The sequence below is a fragment of the Molothrus ater genome, chromosome 4 (assembly GCF_012460135.2).
Source record: "Molothrus ater isolate BHLD 08-10-18 breed brown headed cowbird chromosome 4, BPBGC_Mater_1.1, whole genome shotgun sequence".
NCBI lineage: Eukaryota > Metazoa > Chordata > Aves > Passeriformes > Icteridae > Molothrus > Molothrus ater.
The window spans coordinates 64,393,466-64,415,504 of NC_050481.2; the positions used below are offsets into that span (position 1 = coordinate 64,393,466).

At 42.8% G+C, this 22,039-nt stretch overlaps 1 protein-coding gene across 1 annotated transcript; it reads right to left on the reverse strand.

The window, feature by feature from the left end:
- Positions 1 to 348: 348 nt before the first annotated feature.
- On the reverse strand, positions 349 to 9,115 carry LOC118686191 (neuropeptide-like protein C4orf48 homolog). Its single transcript, XM_036382260.2, has 4 exons — positions 8,988 to 9,115; positions 6,784 to 6,926; positions 4,975 to 5,063; positions 349 to 883 (listed from the first exon to the last, which is right to left on the reverse strand). Exons 2-4 carry the CDS (start codon positions 6,905 to 6,907, stop codon positions 812 to 814), a joined length of 285 nt encoding a protein of 94 aa, XP_036238153.1. The 5' UTR covers positions 6,908 to 6,926; positions 8,988 to 9,115; the 3' UTR covers positions 349 to 811.
- Between the last annotated feature and the right edge of the window lie 12,924 nt (positions 9,116 to 22,039).

Sequence of the window (22,039 nt, forward strand, 5' to 3'; positions counted from 1 at the left end):
GATGCTGAGCAGTTGCTGGTGGCAGCATTTGGCACAGCTGGAACTGGCCAGGCTGCCTAATCATACCCTGAGTCTCCTTTTCACTCTGTCCATTTGACCTGCTAAAATAAAACTACTCAGAAATTCACTAGGGCAAGAACAGGGTGTTCAGGGAAGGAGGGGAAGAAACCAAACATTTTAATTAAAAGAAAATAGTACTCTTCTGCAGGACAGCAGATGGCTCAGCACTGAGATATAAACTGCTTTGGTCCAAGAACAGCAGATGTGTAACTCCTCATGACACACACCCCATTACAGCTGACAGAACTACGACATGCCTGAAGGTGGGCACAGCACAGACAACAAACAGAAAGGACTTCATCATCTTTAATACACAGGCAAAGCCTACAGAGACTACAGTGGCATGTCTCAATGTAACTGGGTAAGCTGCCACAGACATATGTTCATATTAAAGACAAAAAACAGCTGCACGTGTCTCTAGGGCACTGTCCTCCAAAATTATCGGGGGGGGGGGGTTACACTTGGCAAATTCTGATTTAAAAATCAAAGCAGGTACATTTCCCCCCCTCCCCACCCTAAAATCAAGTAACAGATTTACTGAATTGAGCCCTTACTGGCAGTCCAGCAGATGTGAAAAGAGGGTACTTTTAAAAAACGATACAGAACAGACAAATACATCAGACACAGGCCCCAGTTTCATCAGCACATTGGGGCATACATGCTTGCCACATGAACTCCATAAAGCTGTATTTTATACAGCTGCATTTTAAAAACTGCTGGACAGGTGAGTCTCCTCAGGGGTCTCCAGGGTTCAGTTCAGCAGATTGGCAGCTATGCAGTCACACAGATTTCTCTTTTCCACCTGAAGAAGCAGAGTTTCTGTCTATAAGAGGGAGGAACAACATCATCAAAAAACAAATGTCAGCATTGTAAAACTAATGAGGTCCCAAAGAAAAGTCCATTTTATTTTTATTCTACAATTTGGAACTAGCGGTATGAGGTGAATTTTGGGGTAAAAATCAGAATTGTTGTTTACTGCTCTACAAAATGATTTTGCTTTTGTGGGATTAATTGGCACACCAACATAGCACTATTTCCTGTGACATGGAGGAAGTTATTTTTCTTTCTTACAATCTTATTTCAACAGCACAAACTGGAGCATAAGCTAAGAAGTTCATTAGAGGCTTAAGCCCCCTCCCCACCCCTCCCAAATCATGTCAGAAACTTTATTTTACTTAAAAACAGACTCTGAACTTTAAATTAAATTGGGACCCACTCTCAGTGAAGAAATTAATTTCTCTAATTTCTCCTGTTTCTCTTTGACTTTCTCCTAATAATACAAAAATTCAGTAGTTACTGATAATAAAACAGACAAGAGGTTTTGAGCTGGCACAGAGCAATCACAATTCAAATACAAGATGAGATTCCTGACTTCTTTAAGGAAAGGGGTCCCAAACTGGTGAAATTGGAAGTCTCTGGGTTGAACAGAGGTTCATCAATATCAGGAGATCTCTGTTGCCCACAGATCCCTGGTTCTGAAGCAATGAGGGTGGATTGGGAACTTCTGAGAGCTGGAGCTGGGCATGGTCTGAAAGGCTGCACCCTCTCAGCCCTCCTGTGTGAGAAAGGGCTGGGGACCAGGGAGGGGACAGCAGGGAAAGGAAATCTGGGAATCCTTCCTCACATACTTGGGTCTTCCTGGCTGTCTGGAGCACTTGCTGCTTCAGTAGAAGCATGATGCAGCAGAGCTGTTTGACATCAACATCATATCTTCACCTCAGTTTGTCTACCATGAGCTGAAGCTGTAGCTAAAAATCAGCCTGATCCAAGAGAAAACTCCCCCCTCACTGCCATGGGACACAGTAGCTGTGGAAGTCCACTCACCAAATTAATCCCTGCTGGTGCCACAGCTACTGTAGCTAGGCACAGGAAAAAAGGCATTATGAGGCCCACCAGCTCTAAATGCCAACCACACCCATCCTTAACCTGCCTGACTTGCAATTCCTGGAAAAGATGGAGTTGCCATGGGATTCAAGGCTGTGTTTTAAAAGCTGTGCTATCCATTGACCCACATCAGCTAAAGGCACTTAGAGCAGAGCTGGGCTGAAGCATCCTGCTCTGCACTTGCCTTCTTAGTGCAGGAAAAGCCATCTGCTGCTCAGGCTGGTTTTTTTCCCAGATGATAAATCTCAGGGAAAAACCACAACCCTGTGGTTTCATATTAAATCAGGTATCACTTTTAGTTCTTTCAGCTGCCCTGCAAAACTGAAAAGATCTGATCAGACTTTGCCAATCATTGAAAAGACCTTCAATCACCACCTTCTCACCACCTCACTGACACCATTTGCCATGGTTTGAGGTTAAGGGAGGTTGACAGCATGCCAACATCTCTGGAGCTGAGTCCCAAGGCTCCTTACCATCTTATATATCTTTAATAACATTTTCAAGCCTTTCTTTTTATTTTCAGGGGCACATCCAGCTTACTGTGCTTTAAACATTCCAAACAACCACAGACAGTTTAGAAAGCAATAAAGAGCAGGGCTTGTGGTGGGAGCAGCTCCCTCCCAGCAGCACAAGACTCCTCTCCCCAGCCCATGACCACGTGTGGCACTTGGGCTGAGTGGTGAACCACAGAAATTCCCAGAAAACACTGCCCACAGTTAATTCTCACTGCCAAAACAACTACTCCAGCCTGCTCTGAGGGACCAGCAGCAACAAAAAAGAGCGGGCAGAGAGGGGTAAACAGATCTGATGTGTAGAAATCAGCCAGCCTGACAATTAGTGAGGGACCATCACACCAGGGTAGGTTACAAAAACCTATTGGGATTGGAAAAGGAAGGAGATCCAGTCTGTGGCCTTCATAAAAGGGTCTGTGACTTATTCCAGAGTCAGTTTGCTTTGAGACACCATGTAAATCAACCCAGGGCCAAATGAAGTGTGAAAGCTCTTGAGCAATATCCTTGTGCAATAAAATGATACACAGACTTCCCCTGTACAGAACTACAGGGTAAGATGTGCAGGAGGAATTAAATGAGAATTTCCTCTCTAAGCTGTTGGGAATCCCTCCCCCTCCAACACAGTTAGAGCTGCTTAGTCATCATCTAACAATCTTGCCTGCAAACAAAGGAGAGTTTTTCAAGGAAATTAATGTCTCCAGTGGGAATATTAACAAAGGGAATTGTATTTTCAGGGACAGGAATATTTACCCCACAAAGCAGCTAAACAGACTAAAATAGTCAAATGTGAAATATATGTGGCTGAGAGCAGTGGTCCCAAAGCCCTCAGTTTGCATTAAATAGTGCCACAGCTGAATAATAAAAGTAAGAATTAAAATACCCTAGAAGACAGTTCCAAGAAATCCTCAACTGTTAAATATTTCCATGTCTTTTGAGGATGTAGGCAGAATTCCTAGCTTAATGACTGGAATAAGCCTGTTCCAGTCATGGGAAACTGAAGGATTTCAATATGAATTTAATTATTTAGATTTTAAAGTGATAAGGAAGTGATAGGTTTGTTTTCATGGGAATATATCACATTTTCAGGCTTGCTGTCAAATCTACAAGTGTGAAAGCCAATAATAGGACATTCATCTCAACTGACTTTTTTCCTATCCTCATGTTATCTCTTTGGCTGTCTTTAATTTTTATTTTTTAAAAACTATTAAAACACAGGGGGTTCTTGATGCTACTTCTACTTTGGATGTCTGTGTTTGATAAAGCTTTTCTCTTGGTCTGCAAGCTGAAGGTTTCATAAAGGTCACTGCCAGACACCCAGAGAAAATCTTAAGAGACTTTGCATCAAGATGAAAAAATTCTGATGAAAAGTTCAAAGGTTTGTAGTAGGAAGAGGTGTGCTAAAACCACTTTACAGCACAATCTGAACATCTTGTTTGGGCTGCATAAAGTGCTCAGCAGATTCATTAGCAAGATTTGTTCATGAAGCCCAGAATATATTTGACCTGTAATTATTGAACAGATTTTGTTTAGCTGTAAATGTGCTACATACCAATCTGGTTCTGCTGGAATGTTTATTTTTTTTCTAGCATGTCACAATTCAAGGCATCTTGGTTCATGCACTTGCATTTTCACCTAAACATCAAGGACCCTGCTTGAAGCAACCTCAAACCATTCCTCAAAGACAACAGCTCACAGGCTTTGACCTGTGAACAGCCTTGACCATAAATCAGAAAAGCAGAAAAGTTTCAGTGCCTTCTGCTGAGCAATGTGTGCAGGAGTGTGTCTATAGCACTCCAGCTAAAGGGTACCCAGGAGTGGGGACAAAGCCACCCTCCTGGGACACACAGCAGCTGGGACACAGATTGCAGGTTGCTGCAGCAAGAGACAGATCCACATCCCCCACAGAAGGGAGGTGCCAGCCCTGGCACATTCTGCACACTCACTGCAAGCCAAACAAGTTTCATTCCCTGTGCTGTTCTACTTTGTGGCATTTTTCACCATTATGAAATTAGAGAAATGGAAAAACTCTCTATGGATGTTTCCTCCCTTAGCTTCTCCCCAGGGATAAAAGCATATGCAGGGGAGTATTTTATTTTAGTAAGCTTTTTGTTTGAGCTGAAAGAGTACATAATTTATATATATTACCCAAAAGGAAAGGCTCTTTCCTTTTGGGTAATATATAGAAATTATACTCCCACCTTACTCCCCCTGACATAAAAACAAAGGTGTGTGCTCAGTATTTGGAGAGAGAAAATCAGCACTAATGGCTCTAATTTGGCAAGAGAAGGACAGTCAGTTCACACTTCCCTACACTTCCTATTGTCCCTGATACCCCAAAGCAGAAGAATTCCACAGATTACTGCACAGAGAGGTGAAATGTAATTAACCAGCCTCACCTTAGAGCACAGGACAGCACAGTTCACCGAGTGTGCAAAATCCATCCACCTTACCTACTTTTATCCACAAAACTTTCTTTTACATTGGGGAAAAAAAAAAAAGACATTTAATGTTTCCTTACCCTTGTGTCTAGATTATATGCTGTCTTCTTTAAATCCTGCAGAGCTCTCTGCATGAACTCAAAGGCATGGCAATCAACACAGGGGCGGCCTAGCAGAGATTCAGGAGAGAATCATGACTGTATGGCATGAAGAATTAACTAGAAGGACTAAACTGTGATTTTGAGTATCAGAAAGTGCTACAGAAAAGAGTCCACAGAGTGAGTACTGATGTTGATACTCCTAAACAACCCAGGTAATTTTAATTGGCTCACTGCGATGGCCCACCCAGTCTCTCAATTATACAAGTATTACTTCAAATTTACATTAATATTTTTCTTCCCACTACACTGCTGTTCCACTTTTCCTTCCACAGCTCATTGTATGGAAACATTAAACTCTTAACTTGAGTCTTTCATTTTGTTCCACTAACCCTGGGTACATTTTCAACATTATCTTCAGATTTTTCAGAAATTATGTCTGAAAACATGAACCTTCTCCCTAGAAAAATCTCATCTCCTGATCTAACAAATGTGAGCTCTAAATAGAAGACTAACAAAATAAAACTGACTACAATATCATAAAGACAGACCACTTCAGCCTCTAACTTTGAATCTGACACAGCTTTGCCCAACCAAATGCCCTGTTATCAGCAGGCAGTGCTGGTAAGCAGAACTGCTGCAATCTGGATTTATTGGAGTGTTTAAGAGAATGTTCCCAGATTGAGACATTCAGACTGAAGGGCACAAGGCTTGCTTTGGCTTGTTCACCACATAACACAGATCTGTGCCCTAACAGACAACAGTACTGAGACAGCAAAGACAGACAGACAAACACCTTGAGCTCATCAGGCTCAGCTGCTCTCATTGGCCTCTCTGTGCCTGTGCCTGGCTGACAACCTCACCAGAAATCCTGAGCCCAGCTTTAGTTTGCTCTTTGGGGTCTGGTGTGAATGAAAGGATGAAATCCAGGCTAATTTGGGAAATGCTGCTGTGCCTGTGTCCTGTCTGTAAGCCCGTTTTGGAAACACGTGATGTTGGACTGTACATGCCTCTGACATGTTGGACAATGAGCTCCCAGCTCACATCTGAGTGCTGACCAGCAGCCAGGAATTCTGCCTGCTGGAGAAAGGGAGCCTGCCAAAGTCTTTAACTGGTGAAGAAATAATAATACTAATTATATATATATATATAAACCCTCCACATTAAATAGTGTTAAAGACCTGCTCCATCATTGTTGTACCATCACCCAACTTCAGTGCTACTGTATTTACACTGGACAAAAGGAGAGGACAGCAGTTTTTCACATCAACAACTTGATGCAAGGACCTGTCATTATGCTTATAAAATAAAATAAACTCAAAACAGATCAGCAAAGGAGAATTAGGTGGTTGAAAGCCCCAAGTGACAAAATGGTTTCTTGGCATCTTCATTGTGAATTTTTTAAATAAAAATCATGACTTTAAAACAGCAAACATTCTCAAGAACAAAATATAATGAACAGACAATGTCAGATGAAAAAGACCAAGTCTCGGTAACGTCTCTGAAAAGCAAACATGGTGATTGCTGGCATAGAAAGGGCTAACACAATGGACCAAAGAAAAGATGCAGAACAGTGGCAGATTTCAGCAAAAAGCAAGAGACAAAGATAAGAGAGTGAGGAGCTTTGGATGCAGGAGCAAAACAGCACTGGTAGATTATCAGGCTGTGGTTTTAAAACAATGTAGGCAAGACATATCCAAAATAGTTTGAATTATTTGGGCAAACTTCAGAGTGCTGCAACATGAGAACTGCAGCAGGGGCTGTAGGAGAGGACTGCAGGGTGGTACTTACTTTCAGCTGGGATGGCTGTTCCTGCTTCCTGGTCAGCTCTGACAGGCTCTGAGACAAGTAGTGCAACCAAAAATACCAGAGGAACTGTAAGGATGGCTCTCCTCAGAAGGCAGGGTGCCAGCATCTTGGGAATGGATGCTTCTCTGCTTGTCAAGAGACATAAACAAGTTAGTGAGGAACACTACAGACACACAAGGGTTCTGTCACAAAGTTAATGTCCCTGATGATGGCTAAAGATTTGTCAGTCTTCCTCTGAAGAGACAAAATATCAGAAGATGTAGAGCATGGAGAGAAGTTCTCTGTACCTTTCCAGAGTGTACATAAAACTCAACTGTGAGAGAACATTCCTACACAAGATAAGAAGTCCTTGGTGTGTTCTTGGTTTCATTTGAAGGCCAGGATGCTTCGCCTGGTCTGTGACTTTTTCCTAACTACACGGACATGAATCTGGGGAGCTGGTTCACTGCTACACTTTGAGATCAAAACTTCAGGATTACAGAGCTGGCTGAAACATAACCTGGAAACAAGGTCTTTGGCCTCTGGCTTCCTTTACTGCATCATCTTTTCACAAGTAAAATAACTAAAGGTAACCATTAGCATTACACAGCATGCTAATTATAAAAACTCCTTTATGAATCTATTTGAAGAAAAAGACTTTTGTTAAACCTCCACAAATTCATAAGTAGAATTTCTAATGGTAAATGCATCAAAACTTGTTGACCTTCTGTTTCCCCTCCTAATCTGGGCTTCAGGCCACTATTTGCAGCCATCCATTTGTTCCTGCCAGGCCACACCTTGCCCAGACCTGGGTACAACCTGGTCCAGCAGCAGTTTTCTTTCACACAGAGGGAAGTTTTTTATAAGTTTCAAATTAAGTGTTTTCTTGACCCAACAGGTAAACTGTTCAGAGCAAAAGGGACTGGCTCAAGTTGCAATTGCTTGTTAGAGATCCCAATCCAAGCCTCAAGGACTCTGGCACACTGCTAGGGAGCTCCTTAGCTCAGCCAAGTTTACCTTTCATTCCTGTACATCAAAATGGAAGAAAGATAGACTAAAATAAGGCTAAGTTATGGCAATACAATAAAACCCACATTAAAAAATCTGTTCAGCTAACTGTGGGAAAGCAGGACAACATTCTGCCTCTTTCTGTTGGTGCTTTTTGAGCAAAAGATGTTGCATAAGAGCATTAGATCTGCATGTACTGAATGCAAGAGCACAGCACTCCCCAGAACAGATTGTATTTCACATTTAGAAAGGCAGTAGAGGGAGGCAGGAAAGGGAAGGGTTTTCCCCATTTTGCCACAAACACAGAACAGAACAAGACTGCTCTTCAATATGTGCAATCCACCTTTTCAGACACAGCTAAAGTGGAGCTGCAAACTCTGCACAAACACTTGCAGCATGTGCAAACCAGCAATTCAGCCAGGGCAGGAGCAGCATTATACACATCCCCTGCCTGTGCACCTCAACCCAAACACAAGAGCAGGGAATGGTTCAGAACCATACCTGTACAAGTAGAGTCACAGATATACTTGAGCCCATGGCAACACAAAGACAGGGTAATATAATTTCTATACCCTCATATTGGGTTTCGTGTCCCACCCACTATTTGGATCTGATGTGATCCTTTTTTTTTTTAATCTCTACAATCCCTAAAATAAAGGGATTAAATCACTACAAGTGGTTTGGGTTTTCTGTTTTAATCAATGGTGATCCGCATCAAAACAAGTACAATCAAAAATAGCAGTCTTTGCAATAGGATGCAGCAGAGTGTCTCCAAGTAATAGTAAATTAGGACAACATCAGCCTCTTTTGGAAGCACCTGATGAAGCAGCCTCCTGGTCAGCAGGAGCAGAGGCTATTCTCAGAGCTGACTATGAGTACTATGAAGGTTCAACAAAACAAAACAGACACACTGTTAAACTTTTTTTGGGGTACCTTACCCATCACCCAGCCCAGAGTCAGCTCAGCTTTGTACGTGAGCCCCACTGCAGGACAACTGCTCCTCTAGGGCAGCAATCATCTTAAATCACACCTGACTCCTGCCTCTTAGTTATTGCATGGGAATTTGCAAGGAATAATCATGACAGGCTTACAAGGGTGGTCTCTCCCTGCAGTGCAGCTGGGAACAGAGACACATCTGTGCATGGACTTCTATGAAAGAGAAAATTCACCCCCTTTAACAAAGGAAAAAATATCAGTACCTGATCTTTCTCTTGTCTTTGTGATGGTTTCTTTGAAATGGCCGCTGCAAACTGCTAAGAGAACAAGTGCAGCATTTCTGAGCATGTGCACTGTCTCTTTTTAACCTTCCCTGAAAGAGGTTATTACTATGGGGAGATTTCTGCCATGGCAACAATGCAGAGCACTGCAGCACGCAGCGCAGATTTAAAGAGGCACAGGCTGTGTAGCCCAGGTCTGGGGAAGGATGATTCTGCTCTGACATGCAAGATCCAGCAGTGACTCACCTGCCCTGGGTAAGGTTTTTAAAGCCAGGCCATTTGATTAATCTCTCTTGAAGTCTGCTGAGTGGTTTTCCTGAAGTCTGAGCAGCTGCATGGGGCACCTGGTTCAAGCAACTTGCTCCCCCAGAGCTTGAAAATCACCACAACAAACTACAGCTGCTTTTTGGGAGATGAGGACAGAGCAGGGATTGCACTGAGGAATTAGGCCAGTGCACTGCCTGCCATTTGAATGGTTCTGACTTACAGGGGGCATTGGCACTCGTGCCCTGCTTTCCCAGGTGTTCCTGTGATTCCAGTCCCAGGGCTGCCAGGAGCAGCTGCAACCACCAAAACTCTGAGAGGGAGTTTGAGCCCAAACTCAGAACCCCTTTTTTCCAGCCTGCACTTCCATCCCCCTTTCAGTGCCCTGTGAGCTGCACTCCAGGACAACACTGACTGCACTTGTCCTGCATGCAATGACACTGTGGAATGAAGATGATAAAAGGGATTTTGTCAAATCAAAGCTAAGTTCAGGGGTTACATCACCCCCCAAAAACCACATTTCCCATCACAAATTAGACACCAGCAGTGCTTGTTTCAAAGAGAATGAGCCCAGCTGAGGGCCCGCACAGCACTGAGGAGCATGCACAGACCTTCAAAGGGACTGTGCACTGTGTTTGCTTTGCCTGGTTCAGAGGAGACTCAACCTTCAATAATTTCATGGTGAAAACTGGGGGCATTCTGTGCCCAGGAAGGTCAGGCACACAATCTTTTTTTCAGGAGCAGAAACTCATTCCCAGAATTATGACTGAATTGCTGGCTAACGTTTTTCTTTTCCACTTGCTCTGTATAACCTGTCTCTCCTGTATAGCCCAAGAGGAAAGGTTTGCTCCCATTAATTCTGGTAAGTAAGTAAGGAGCTAAAATCTCAGCTTGTTCAGTGTGTAACTATGCTGCTGTATGAAGTTACAACATCCATGAGCAGAGTCAAGAGGGGATTAATTGTAGTACTGCCATCCTTACACGTCACAAAAGCACAAATCAGGGGAAAATAATTTTTAGAGACTGTTCTTTTGGGAAAACAAGATTTAGCATTGCAGAGATAACCTTTTGGTCTGATTTAGTATCTGCCTGTACATAAATTACAAATGCAAACCTTTATTCATGATCACTCTCTGCCCTCTAATCTCATACCTTGGCCTGTCTTCCTGATAAATAGCATAGATATTCATATAGACACACACCCACCACCTGCCCCCATCTCTCTATATGCCTTTTCTTAGTCTAATCATTCCCAGTAAATCTGTTCTCCTCAATCCTGTGCTTTCTCTATCACAACAGTAACACAAAGCAGCCAGTCCTGGTACCTTGGGTGTTATCACTGATTCACTCTTCTAGACCCATGCAATGGGCTTCCAATTCTACTAAATAAACTTTTAAAAATCTGCTTCTGCCATTCAGATGCTAAATTGCTTGCTCTTAGCATCCCATATTCCAAATATTCCAATGTCTCTTTTGTAGCCTTGTCTTAGATCTATTTATCCCTCAAGGAACAACTTCCATTTCAGTGTTTTAAAAACATTTCCTCTTTATTCACTTCTCTCCACTCTGCATTCTGTTAAGTTTTTCTCTTCACTGAAGCTAAAATTTTCTCAGAATATCAGTTCACCAAGGAGGAGATCTTCTATATAGGAGGTAGACATTCCATTTCAGCACATTTTTCATAGAATGTCCTGAGTTGAAAGGGACCCACAATGATCATCAAAGTCAAACTCCTGGCCCTGCACAGCCCCATCCCCAGGAGTCACCCCCTGTGCCCCAGAGCATTGTCCAGACACCCCCTGAGCTCTGCCAGGCTGGTGCTGTGACCACTGCCCTGGGGAGCCTGCTCAGTGCCCAGCCACCCTCTGGGGGCAGAACCTTTTCCTGATATCCCACACAAACCTCCCCTGACACAGCTTCAGGCCATTCCCTGGCTCCTGTCCCTGTCACCAGAGAGCAGAGATCAGTGTCTGTCCCTCCTGGTCCCCTCACGAGGAATTTGTAACTGCACTGAGGTCTCCTCTCTGTCCCCTCCAGGCTGAACAGACCAAGTGCCCTCAGCTGCTCCCTGTATGGCCCCTCCAGGCCCTTCACCATCCTCATGGCCTCCTTTGGGCACTCTCTCATAGTTTAATGTCTTTCTTATCTTGTGGCACCTAAAGCTGCCCCCAGCACTCGAGGTGAGGCCGCCCCAGAGCAGAGCAGGACAAGCCCTCCCTTGCCTGGCTGGAGATGCTGGGCCTGATGCCCTCAGGATATGTTTGGCTCTCCTGGCTGCCAGAACACATGGAAAAATTTTGAATTTTTGAAGTTTTGAAATTTTTATTTGGAAAATGTTTTTAAAAAATAATATTTTGACAATTTTCAAATTTTTAGAATTTCTGGCTTTCAGATTCAGAATTATTTGTTCTTTAAAAAGCTTAACACAATAAAAATACATTGCATAGTCTGTTCATGGAATTGCAGAGTAGGAACAGCTCTCATGTTAAAGTTATTGAGGCACAACCCCAACAGAACATTATAACCCCAACAAAACCTTTCCTTCTCTCATGTCCCTGATGCACAAAGCACAGGTCACAGAGGTGCTTGCCCAAGGACACCTGAGAACTGGAAGTACAGAGCAGGACTGGAACCATACAGCACCTGCACTGCACCCTCAGTGCTGATTTCACTGTGGCCAAAGCTGCAGTGGTGCTCATGAGGCACCATGGGCTGAGTGTGAAAAGTGACATTTGTGTGAAAGCTGGAACAACTTGACTCCCCAGCTGCCCTTGGGGAGCATTCATGAGGAAAGCAGAGAGAATTTATAGCTTCTTTTCTATAATGAAGTCTAACACAATGGATTTTTTTTCAAAATCCCCACCAGCTAGGAAACATCAAAGCACTGTTACTGAGATTTCATTTTTTCATCTTGATAGCACATGTCTTGATACTATAAATATTTCTGTGGGATTGGAAGAAAAGCTGGAGCCTTTACCTCTAAGCCTCTTCACTGCTTGGTCTCTCCTTGGCTCTTAAATCTAATATCCTGTCACTACAGAAGACTTTCTCCCTCACTAAAGAAAACAGATTCTGTCATTTCTCCTGGAGACACTTTTATGTTTTCTCATAGCCTGCCCCCTAAATCATGGCCAAAATCTCCCCACAAGGTACCATCCTGTCTTCTATCAACCACACTTTTATGCTTTACCTCTGCCACGAATCCCAGGAAGGAGAGCCTGGGGATGAATCTGGCTGGGGCTGTGGATGCCATGCAAACGTGTTTGTCACACCAGTATGTCCCTGCCCCACACCTCTGGCTGTCACCCCTGCCACCCCTGCCACCCTGGGCTGTGATATCCGCAGGGCAGGGGCTGTGTTTGCTCTTGTTGGGGCAGCACCACAAGGCTGGAGTGTTGATAGAGGGCTCCAGGCACATGTGATATAAAATAAAGTCAAACTACCTAAAGCTGGTCTCATTCTCCCACACTCTGATGTATGAGCTATTCACAGATTCTTTTCCTTCCAATGTCAAGCTCTTGGGATGTGTCAGAGTGACCAAGTTAAGAAGTGAAGCCTGCCTTTGTTCCCTGAACAGGCCTCACCTATCCTGGTAGCAGCAAATAATTGTAATTGTTCCTCCTTCCATTTTCCCCACCAGTAATTTTAGGAACAATTTCCTTGTCAATAAATCCAAATCCCACAGTCCCTATCTGTCAGAGTATGGATTGCCTGGAGTCATTCTAGGATCCAAAAATCTTGAGTTCCAGCACAACCCTAAGGCTGGGCTCACATCCAAGTCTGACTTTTCCACACAGATCTTAGGGAGACTTGCACTGTCAGAACTACTTACTGCTTTGTGGATGAGATGCTAAACTGGGCCTTATCTTCCTGCATCTCTCTGGGAGCTGAGAAGCATCTAAGAATCCCATGGCAATATTCAGGAAGGGTTATCATTAACTGAGACATCCTTGGCTTGCACTCTCCCTGTGCACCCTGCTGCATACACAGCTCTGGGGAATAAAGCTGTGCTGGAGCTATTTCAGGGTACATAAAAGTTGCAGCTTTAACTTGTTTGCAAATTCCACGGGGATGTCTTGAGTACTCTGCAGCAATTAAATATGCAGGCACTTGAATGGGCTTTGGACTAGAGGGGAACAAACCTCTTAATTCTCAAACTTCCCAGTCTGGAGCCAGACCTCAGAGTCCAGGGGCCTCTTCTAGCACTGGAGAGATCTCTCAGCTGACAAACAGGGCACTGTTAGCCAGTTCCCTTGCAAAGGCTGCTTGGAGAAATAGCAATTGAGGAAACTAAAGAAAGAGAGATTGCTAAAATTGGAAGTTTATTGATGATGTTTTTTCCTTCTAAAAGGTGTTCATTATCCAAAGTCTGCACTGGGGCTCTCAAACTACAGAAATCAGAAGACCCACATTCATTCTCTGCTTTATGAATCAGCTCCTTTGCAGCCAGGAGACTAATTCAGGATGATTTTTATGACATCAATACTTGGATCTCATTGAGAATCAATAATTCTGACATTATAATCTCTACGATTTAATAGCTTAAAAATGGATGTACATTCACATATTTGTGTTTGAAAACTGCATCTCTAACTTGAATTCCTATTTACAAGGTATTTGCAAGCTGATGGATGTAGCTTCTCCTTTATGCATTTTTTTTCTCCTTTCTAGAATGACAGTGCTAGAAATTGCAAGAGCTGAATAGTGCAGTACTATACTATCCTGATGTTGCACTAGCTGTGACTGCACAGTTTTCAGCTAAAAGCTTACTCATGTCTGCCTTTAAAATACCTTGTAAATTAATTCCTTATTTGTAATCCTGGGATGTTTTCAGACTGAGGCCAAAGGCAAATAAGCAATAAAATTTCATAAGTATCACTAAAGTGGCCATAGCCTTGGCTGAAATCCAGGAAAACAGACCAGAACCACCACTGTTAAAAGCATGGCTAGTTGGAGTCTAAATAACTGAGTCAAGAACCAGTGATCAGAGCTGGGACAGATTGCCATCCTTAGGAGGTCCAGAACTTGATCGAGGCAGGGATCAAGTTCTAACACACACCCAATAACAGATTAGAATCCCCAAATCCTCAAACTCATCTGGCTGTCATTCTGGAGGGACACACAGTGACCACCAGGGCAGGATGGGTTACTTGTTCCTTGGAGAACTCAGTTTCTGTCCTGGTTTAGGGCAATTTTGGGAGAAATTTTAACTGATGGCAAAAAAATATGTAGGTTTACAACCCTCAAAACAACAGATTATGTTGAGATTATAAATAATCCTATGTCAATTTTGTTTACTAAGCTACAGTTTGTAGTAGCAGCTACTGCCAACCTGTGTAAGTACTCCCAGGGCTGTCCAAATGTCCTGCAGGGCACATCCCACCCAGCAGCTGATGCCCTCCTGTGCTCTGATGTGCAGTCTCAGTTTCTTAGCAATGTGTCCTTTCATTCCTATCACCCAGGGAAGTATCTCAGCCTTCTCAGGCTCTTGGTTTTCTTAATATTGGGTTTCACTGCAGGTGTTGTAGCCCACATAAGTGTATGCAGACAGAGTGGCACTCAAATATCTCATGCCCCAGCAGTATCAAACTCATCTTACAGAACACAATCCTGCAGCTCTGAGATTATGCAGAATGTACTTTAAGAGAGCTGAGGACAAATCAATCTTGTTCAGGACATTTGTCTGCACGAGTAGCTTCAGAAGAAATATGGTGAATGCAGAGTCTGACCAGAATTAGAAAATGCTGCAAAATCTTCCTCTCAATAAAAGCCTTTCAATACTTGGCAACCTCCTGGGAGGTTGAAATGCCGAAATTTTCCACTGAAATGTTTCTTTTCCTCTTGAATTTCTCGTCTTTGCATCTGCCCACTTAAAAAGCAACAAAAGTTCCCACCATGGGGGAAAAAAAAAGTATGTCTTAAGGAGTTGAGGATGCAGAAGGAAAACAAACAAATATGCCATGGTGAGAGGTGTATTAAAAACTCTAAAACAGATGGCATTTCAGTACTTGGAGCGAGTTTACAAGAAAGAGGGGGACAAAATTTTTAGCAGGGCCTGTTATAATAGGACAAGGGGTAATGGTTTAAAATTAAAAAGTGTAGATTTCACATAGATATAAGGAAGAAAAATTCTATGTGGATGGTGAAACACTGGAAAAAGTTATCCAGGGAGGTGGTAGATGCCTCATCCCTGGAAACATTCAAGGTCAGGTTGGACAGAGCTCTGAGCAGACTGATCTAGTGGAAATGTCCCTGCTCATTGCAGGGGTTTGCCCTTTAAAGGTACCTTTCAACCCCTTGATTCTGTGATTCCATGAACTACAAAGTCTTGATCACTTTGTCAGGTCCCATTACCATGATTTCTGTGGATTACTGGTTTTAGAAATTTAGACCTTGGCAAATCAAGAGAAAGGTGATTTTCACTGTTGTGGGGGAACCAGGGCTGTCAGGACGCTGTGAGCAGCTCTGTCTGATAGGTGAATCTGCTGCCAAAGCAGCCAAACACCTCTTCCAAAATTCAGCACTGCCTGCGTGGGAGCTGGACAGGAGCTTATACAATTTTAATAGTTTGAAACAGTGCTTATGCTTAAAATCAGGAATGGGTGATTTACAGTGCAGCCAAATTTCAAGGTGAGAAGGAAGAGAACTCACAGAAGACATTTTACCAGGTGCTCAGAGATGTGCACAGGACAGTGTGGCAGGTGAGAGAAAAGAAAAGCAGTGTCTTTTCTTTTCTTACCTGTCACCGTCATATTTTCTGAAAAATCCCTTTGCCAGGATTTCTTCTCCTGGGAAGCTGAGAAGCCTCAGAGAAAAATGAAAACAATAATTATCTGATTAGCTTCTCCTGTGTTTTGCTGCTTTGCAATGTGGTTTGGACATTGTTTACCAACTGTTCATTGTTTCATTTGTTAGATGTGAATTGTTTTGGCTTAATGACCAACCATAGTCCAGCTGTGTCAGGACTCTGGAGAGAGTCATGTGTTTTCATTGGTATCTTGTTAAACCTTCTGTAAGTATCCTTTCTCTATTCTTTAGTATAGTTTTAGTATAGTATTCTTTAATATAGTATAAAAATATAATATAAAATAATAAATTAGCCTTCTAAGAACATGGAGTCATATTCTCAATTCCTCCTCTGTCCAGGGGATCCCGAAAATACCACACTTACCCTCTGCTCCTTTCATATACTGCTCTTGTCTCTTAGATAACTTCTGCATCTCTGCTTTTAGTTCTTTGTCCTCATTTGACACCTTTTGTCTCTCAGCCTCTGTTATTCTCCAATGCTCAGCTGCAGTGTTTGAACACTGACCCGTGTTTGGGCACTCAGCTCTCTGAGTGCATTTTAGCAACCCTCCAAAGAAATAGTTGTTTCTGCACATCATCCCTGCCTTATCCCTCTGCAAAAATGCTACTGTTCTGTTGGAAGGTGGCTGGAAGAGCACATTGGCTCCTCATCCCCTTAAGTCTGGCACAGGGGACCACAGAGTGTGTTGCAAAGGGCACTGGAGTGTCACTGAATGACCCCTCCCCTGTCCCAGCTGCACCATCAGCTCGGCTGCCTCGCTGCTCCTAACACAGCTACAGCCAAACAGACTGCAAACACACCCAGGTGAATGTACAACAAAGGCAGACTCCTGCTCTTAAAAGTCACACAACCACCCTGAGAAATCCAAACACACCTGGGAACTTCTCAAAACACTGAGCTGGTGAGTGGCACAGGTCCTCTGAGGTCAGTCAGTAATTCAGTTTGGGTGCTGGCCTGTGCTGAGTCATTGTAGATCAGCTACTTAGGTACAGCAAGACACAAACATGCATTTTTTAAAAGAAGAATGTTATAGGCAGGGGAGGGCTGAAAGAAAAAGCTGCCCAATCCATCTCCCAAAAAATAACAGCTGGCTCCAAGGTGAACAGAAGGCTGTAGAAGTGCTGGAAAGGCCCTCTCTAGAGGTTCTCCATCTTTTTCACACTGAATCCCATCTTGCCTTTTCTAGAACTTTCCATTTAATTTTAGGGACATGGGAAAGACAAGGCAGTAACCATCTGGCTATTTCTCTTCATTTCTTCTGGGTGGGGAGTCTGCAATGGGGAAGACCATCCTGTCCCCAGGAATGTGAGCAGTCCACAGTACCCTCCCACATTATTTTAGGTGCTGTTTGAATTTGTGATAATGCACAAGCTACTTCTCATGTCCACATCCCTAAAATGGAAAGAGCAAGGGAGAGCTCTTGGTTGCATAAATAATTTTCTCTTGCCAAGGAATATTTTCTGGGCCAGCATCTGCATTTTTATCCCCGAGAGCAGCATCCTATCCTCAGAAAACAGGTATCTTTATTTCCCACTATGTTCTGGAAATTGCATCAGGAGGAAGAAAAAGGAGATTATGTGAGAGTAAAATTTCAAAGCATAAATTCCTGCAATGTCTGTGCTAACAGTGCCCTTGTGATAGGCTGATGTTGCTAACAGGGGTAGCTGCCTCTCCAGAGTTACTGACCCTGAATCAGTGTGGGGCAATGGGTTCACATCCAGCGAATGGGGCTGTCACATGAGGAGATTTTTTTAACAAGCAATTAGAAATAAATTGTTTCTCAAGATTAAAAAAGAAAAAAAAATCTCACGGATTTGTATAATCTTTACAATATAGTTGAGGAAAAGAAAGGATTTCTGGTAATGTTAGATGAACTATCTTTTTGACAAGAGGTACCAAGGCTTTCTAGAGCGTTTCAAGAAGCTTGCACTAGGCAGACAAATGTGGCTGCAGCATCCTGGGCTGTTAAAGCTGAGTTACAACTTTTATTGTGATCCTCACTTAACCTCTCCAATTGCTATTTTTTTCATACACTGTCCTGGAACAGAAATTAATTCAGAGAAAGCTCTTGAAACAGAATTTATGTACTGGTGTGAGAACAAAACAAGCCTACCATTCCCTGTTGGTTCCAGTGGGTTTTTTGAGCCTGAAATGCTCCCACTTGGCTCAGCTGCTTTTGTATTTAAACTTGAATGGTTTTGAGTCAAAACCAAAGAACATCTGTTTGGCAGTTTTAAAGCTAGAAGTATTTAACATTTTTCCCTTGATGTGCACAATTTGATTCACTGCCCTGTTGCACTGATGCTACTGGAGGGGCTTTATGCGTGGTTTAGAAGACAGATTGGTGGTGTGGGACACCCGTGGCAGCCAAGAGAGCTGCTGGGCTGCAGCAGGGCCAGGAGCCACAGCCCCTTACAGAGGCATTTGTGAGGCTGTCAGCTCCTGGCTTAAACTGAATTCTAAGCTCAGCAAGAGCTGCTGCTTTCCAGAGAGGCAAAGAACCTCCCATCAGCCAACCAGCTGTGGGACCTTGCTTCCTTGGGAGGCAGGATTGCCTGGTTCCAGACAGGTTTCCTTGCTGAGGAGAGAACAATTATTCAGTTCCAGACCAGCAGTACAGCCTTCCTTATCCTGAACCTCAGGAGTGCTTCTCCTCATTATTTTCCTCATTCCCCTCACTTAGACCTGTATCTTGGTGTGGAAAGACAGGTGTCTGCTAAGGAAGGCAGGAGCCTCCCCTGAAATGGAAAATGTAAACCCCCCCCTTCCAAATTGTTATAAATTTTAAATTAAGGGGCTCTCAGGCAAAAATATGGGAGCAGGAATAACAGTTCTTTATTAGGGAAGAAAATAAAAAGATAAAATAAACAATACAGTAAACCAAAACAACCCTGACAGAGTCAGAACACAACCTGACACCCTGTGGGTCAGGGTGTTGGTAGCAGTCCAATTGGAAATGTGGCTGCAGCCCTCCTGCAGTGCCAGGTGTGGTTCTGTTGGACCAGGGATCCTGTAGAAGGGTGTAGTCTTCCTCTGAAGAGTCAGTGGAAGAGGCAGCTGCTGTTCCTCAGGGGAATCCATTGGAGAAACCATGCTGGTGTTCCAGAACTCAAGATTATATCCAGGTAGGAATGCTTGGCTCCTCCCTCTGGGCTCACATCTCCCAATGGAATGCTGTAGTTCTTATCAGTCATGCAGTGACATTCAATAGCTGTTATCAGCAGAGGTCTCCCCTGAGAGAGAATTGGTTGTGGAAGAGGTAAGGAAAACTGCCACTGAACAGAAGACAACTGCCATACAGATGGCAAATAGAATACATCTTGCCTTGCAATCTGGGACAACCTGCCAAGCTGCTTTGCTGCTCCAGGTCTCCTAAAAAGAAAAAAAAAGAAAAAAAAAGAAAAAAAAAGAAAAAAAAAAGAAAAAAAAAAGAAAAAAAAAAAAAGAAAAAAAAAAGAAAAAAAAGAAAGCATGTGCATATTCTGGAATTTTAAAATTCTGAGAGAGAAGAAAATATTTGCTGTTTTGCTATCAATTATTTTGGTATCAATTAGTTGGATTGTTTGTACTTAGTCAACTATTTTATTTATTAGAGAAAATGTCAGATGTATGTTTTTTAAAGGCTTTAATTAAGCACAGTCAGGAGTCATTAGATTATTCAAAAAGCCTGCTGCTTCTCATTAACTAATAGCAACTACCAAAACAAGTGGATTTTTATAGACCAGGTCTAGATATAAGTGAAAAAGTACATAGGAGAGCAGAGGGACATACTGTACTTAGACATCCCATCTTCATGCTATAGAATGCCCTAATTGGCAATTAATTTCTTCCAAGATGGAGTTGAAAATTGCCACCTTCCAAACTGAAATTACCAGAGGATTAAACTGTCACCTTTTCCATAAGAATGGCCTTTGAAGATTGATTATGGCATGAGTCACCTTTTATCTTGAGATCAGCTATTTAAATTTGATGCAGGCTGCACCTTTTTTGTTAGCATTTTCTATCTAGGTGAAAAAGAGGCTGGGTATTGTGGTATGAGATGTTTCTCAACCCATGAATTATGGCTCTTCTAACCAGTGTTAAATTGCAAATGTCATTTGAGAAGAAGAGAAGGGTATAAAGGTAGCAGAAATGGTAACTTTCCAGAATAAAGAAAATACCATTTTAAGACCCCATTTTCTGAGACAGACAAATGTTAAAAAATACCTTTATTGCACCAGCAAAAATTAAAGCCATAAGAAAATGTTTGGACACTGTTCATGTCACACCATACTATGTTGACATTTCCATTTGACATGCAGACTTTTCAGTTTTGATCATAGCTGGGAACTACAGATGTTTTTAAAATACAGGATAGAGGAAAATAGATTCCCATTCAAAATAGAACCTGTGCTGAATGTCTCTTCCAGGTCTAAAAAGGACTGAGATTTAGAGTCATACAGACAATTTTCCAGCTGTGCTAACAAAGAAGGAGAGAGAGAACACAAGGAGGTGCTCTCTGTTCTTTATCTTTCAAGCAGGTTTTGAAACCTCCAAACAGAAATAATTCCTCTGTTTCTAGAGACCAGCTGTTCAACAAGAGGTGGGAAATGAAGGGAGCGCCGGACAAGCAGCTTTGAAATCTGCTCATATTGGCATGGATGAATTTTATTAACATATCACCTGGCTGATAGCATATAAAATATAAGACAATTCACAGAGGATTTTCCCACCTGTGCATTTCTAAGTACATACAAGAATATTAATGATACTATCCTGTCTCTCTGATAGACATAAAACCAAGTGTGACTGGTGGGAGGCATCCTTCATCTGAATAACAGACTTGCAGTGCTGGGCCTCACCACAGAATCACAGAATGGGTTGGGCTGGGCTGGAAGGGACCTTAGAGATTATTTTTTTCCAACCTCCCTGCATGTGTGCCATTTTTATTGGTTATCATCTCTTTCCAGAGCCAATGCTGACATTATGGAAAGGTGGCTGAACTGAGGATTAAATAGGAATTAAATAGGAAGATAAGTTTAAATAGGTTAAATAGGAAGGTAAGTTCCAGGCACTGTCCAACCAGGAGCAGCCGTCACACAGCAGCCAACAACAAGAATTACTGCACATCAAACCACCCACCCAGTGCTGTGCTGTTGAGGAGCACCTGGATACAACAACCACACCAAAATCCACCAGCCTCCCCCAAAGGCATCTCTACTTATGACAGAGCCAGACTACTGCCTGGAAATCCTCCTCCATATGTGCTTTTACGTGGCCTCATTGCTAAGTTTGTTTTAGTACTTTGCATTCATGTGCTGGGCTAACACCACATAAAATTTCATATAAGCATTGTTATTCCTCCTCTACTCTTAGGAGGGAGAATGTGACATTTGGAGAGCTTTCTTAGTTAAATGGATGATGTTTCTGTGTCAGAGACATCAGGCCAAAACCATCTTCCATTTGGAGGAGTGACCCTTAACTTCTGCAAGAGTTGTGTCCTCAGCCTGTGAGCTACTCCCCAAAATGCATCTTCACTGGCAGTTTTGACTGAGACAAAGGAGCCCTTGTTCTCAGCCACCTAAGCAACCACCTGTGCATCTGCATCTTGCTTGTCAGCACCAGCTTCCACATCATTCTCCTCAAACCTACATCCAGCTCTGATCTCCAGTTGTAGGGGGATAGAATATAAGAAAATAAAGATAGTCTAGAAAGTAATCTTACCCTTAAGGAGTTGCAGCTGGGCCAATTATCAAAGATTAGGAGCAGGCCTGACTTTAACAGGCCACAGCTGAAAGCAATGAGAAGAACAGTGCTATAAAAGAGTGGGTTGGGTGGTTGAGAAAGGAACTGGAGTCAGTTAGCTACTTTATGAAGAAGAGTTAGTGCTCTGAGGAGCTACCCAGGAGAAACACCAAGAAGGTATGAAACTTTTGCAATAAGCAGACAACAGTATGGAACCCCTGCAATAAGATGATGACAT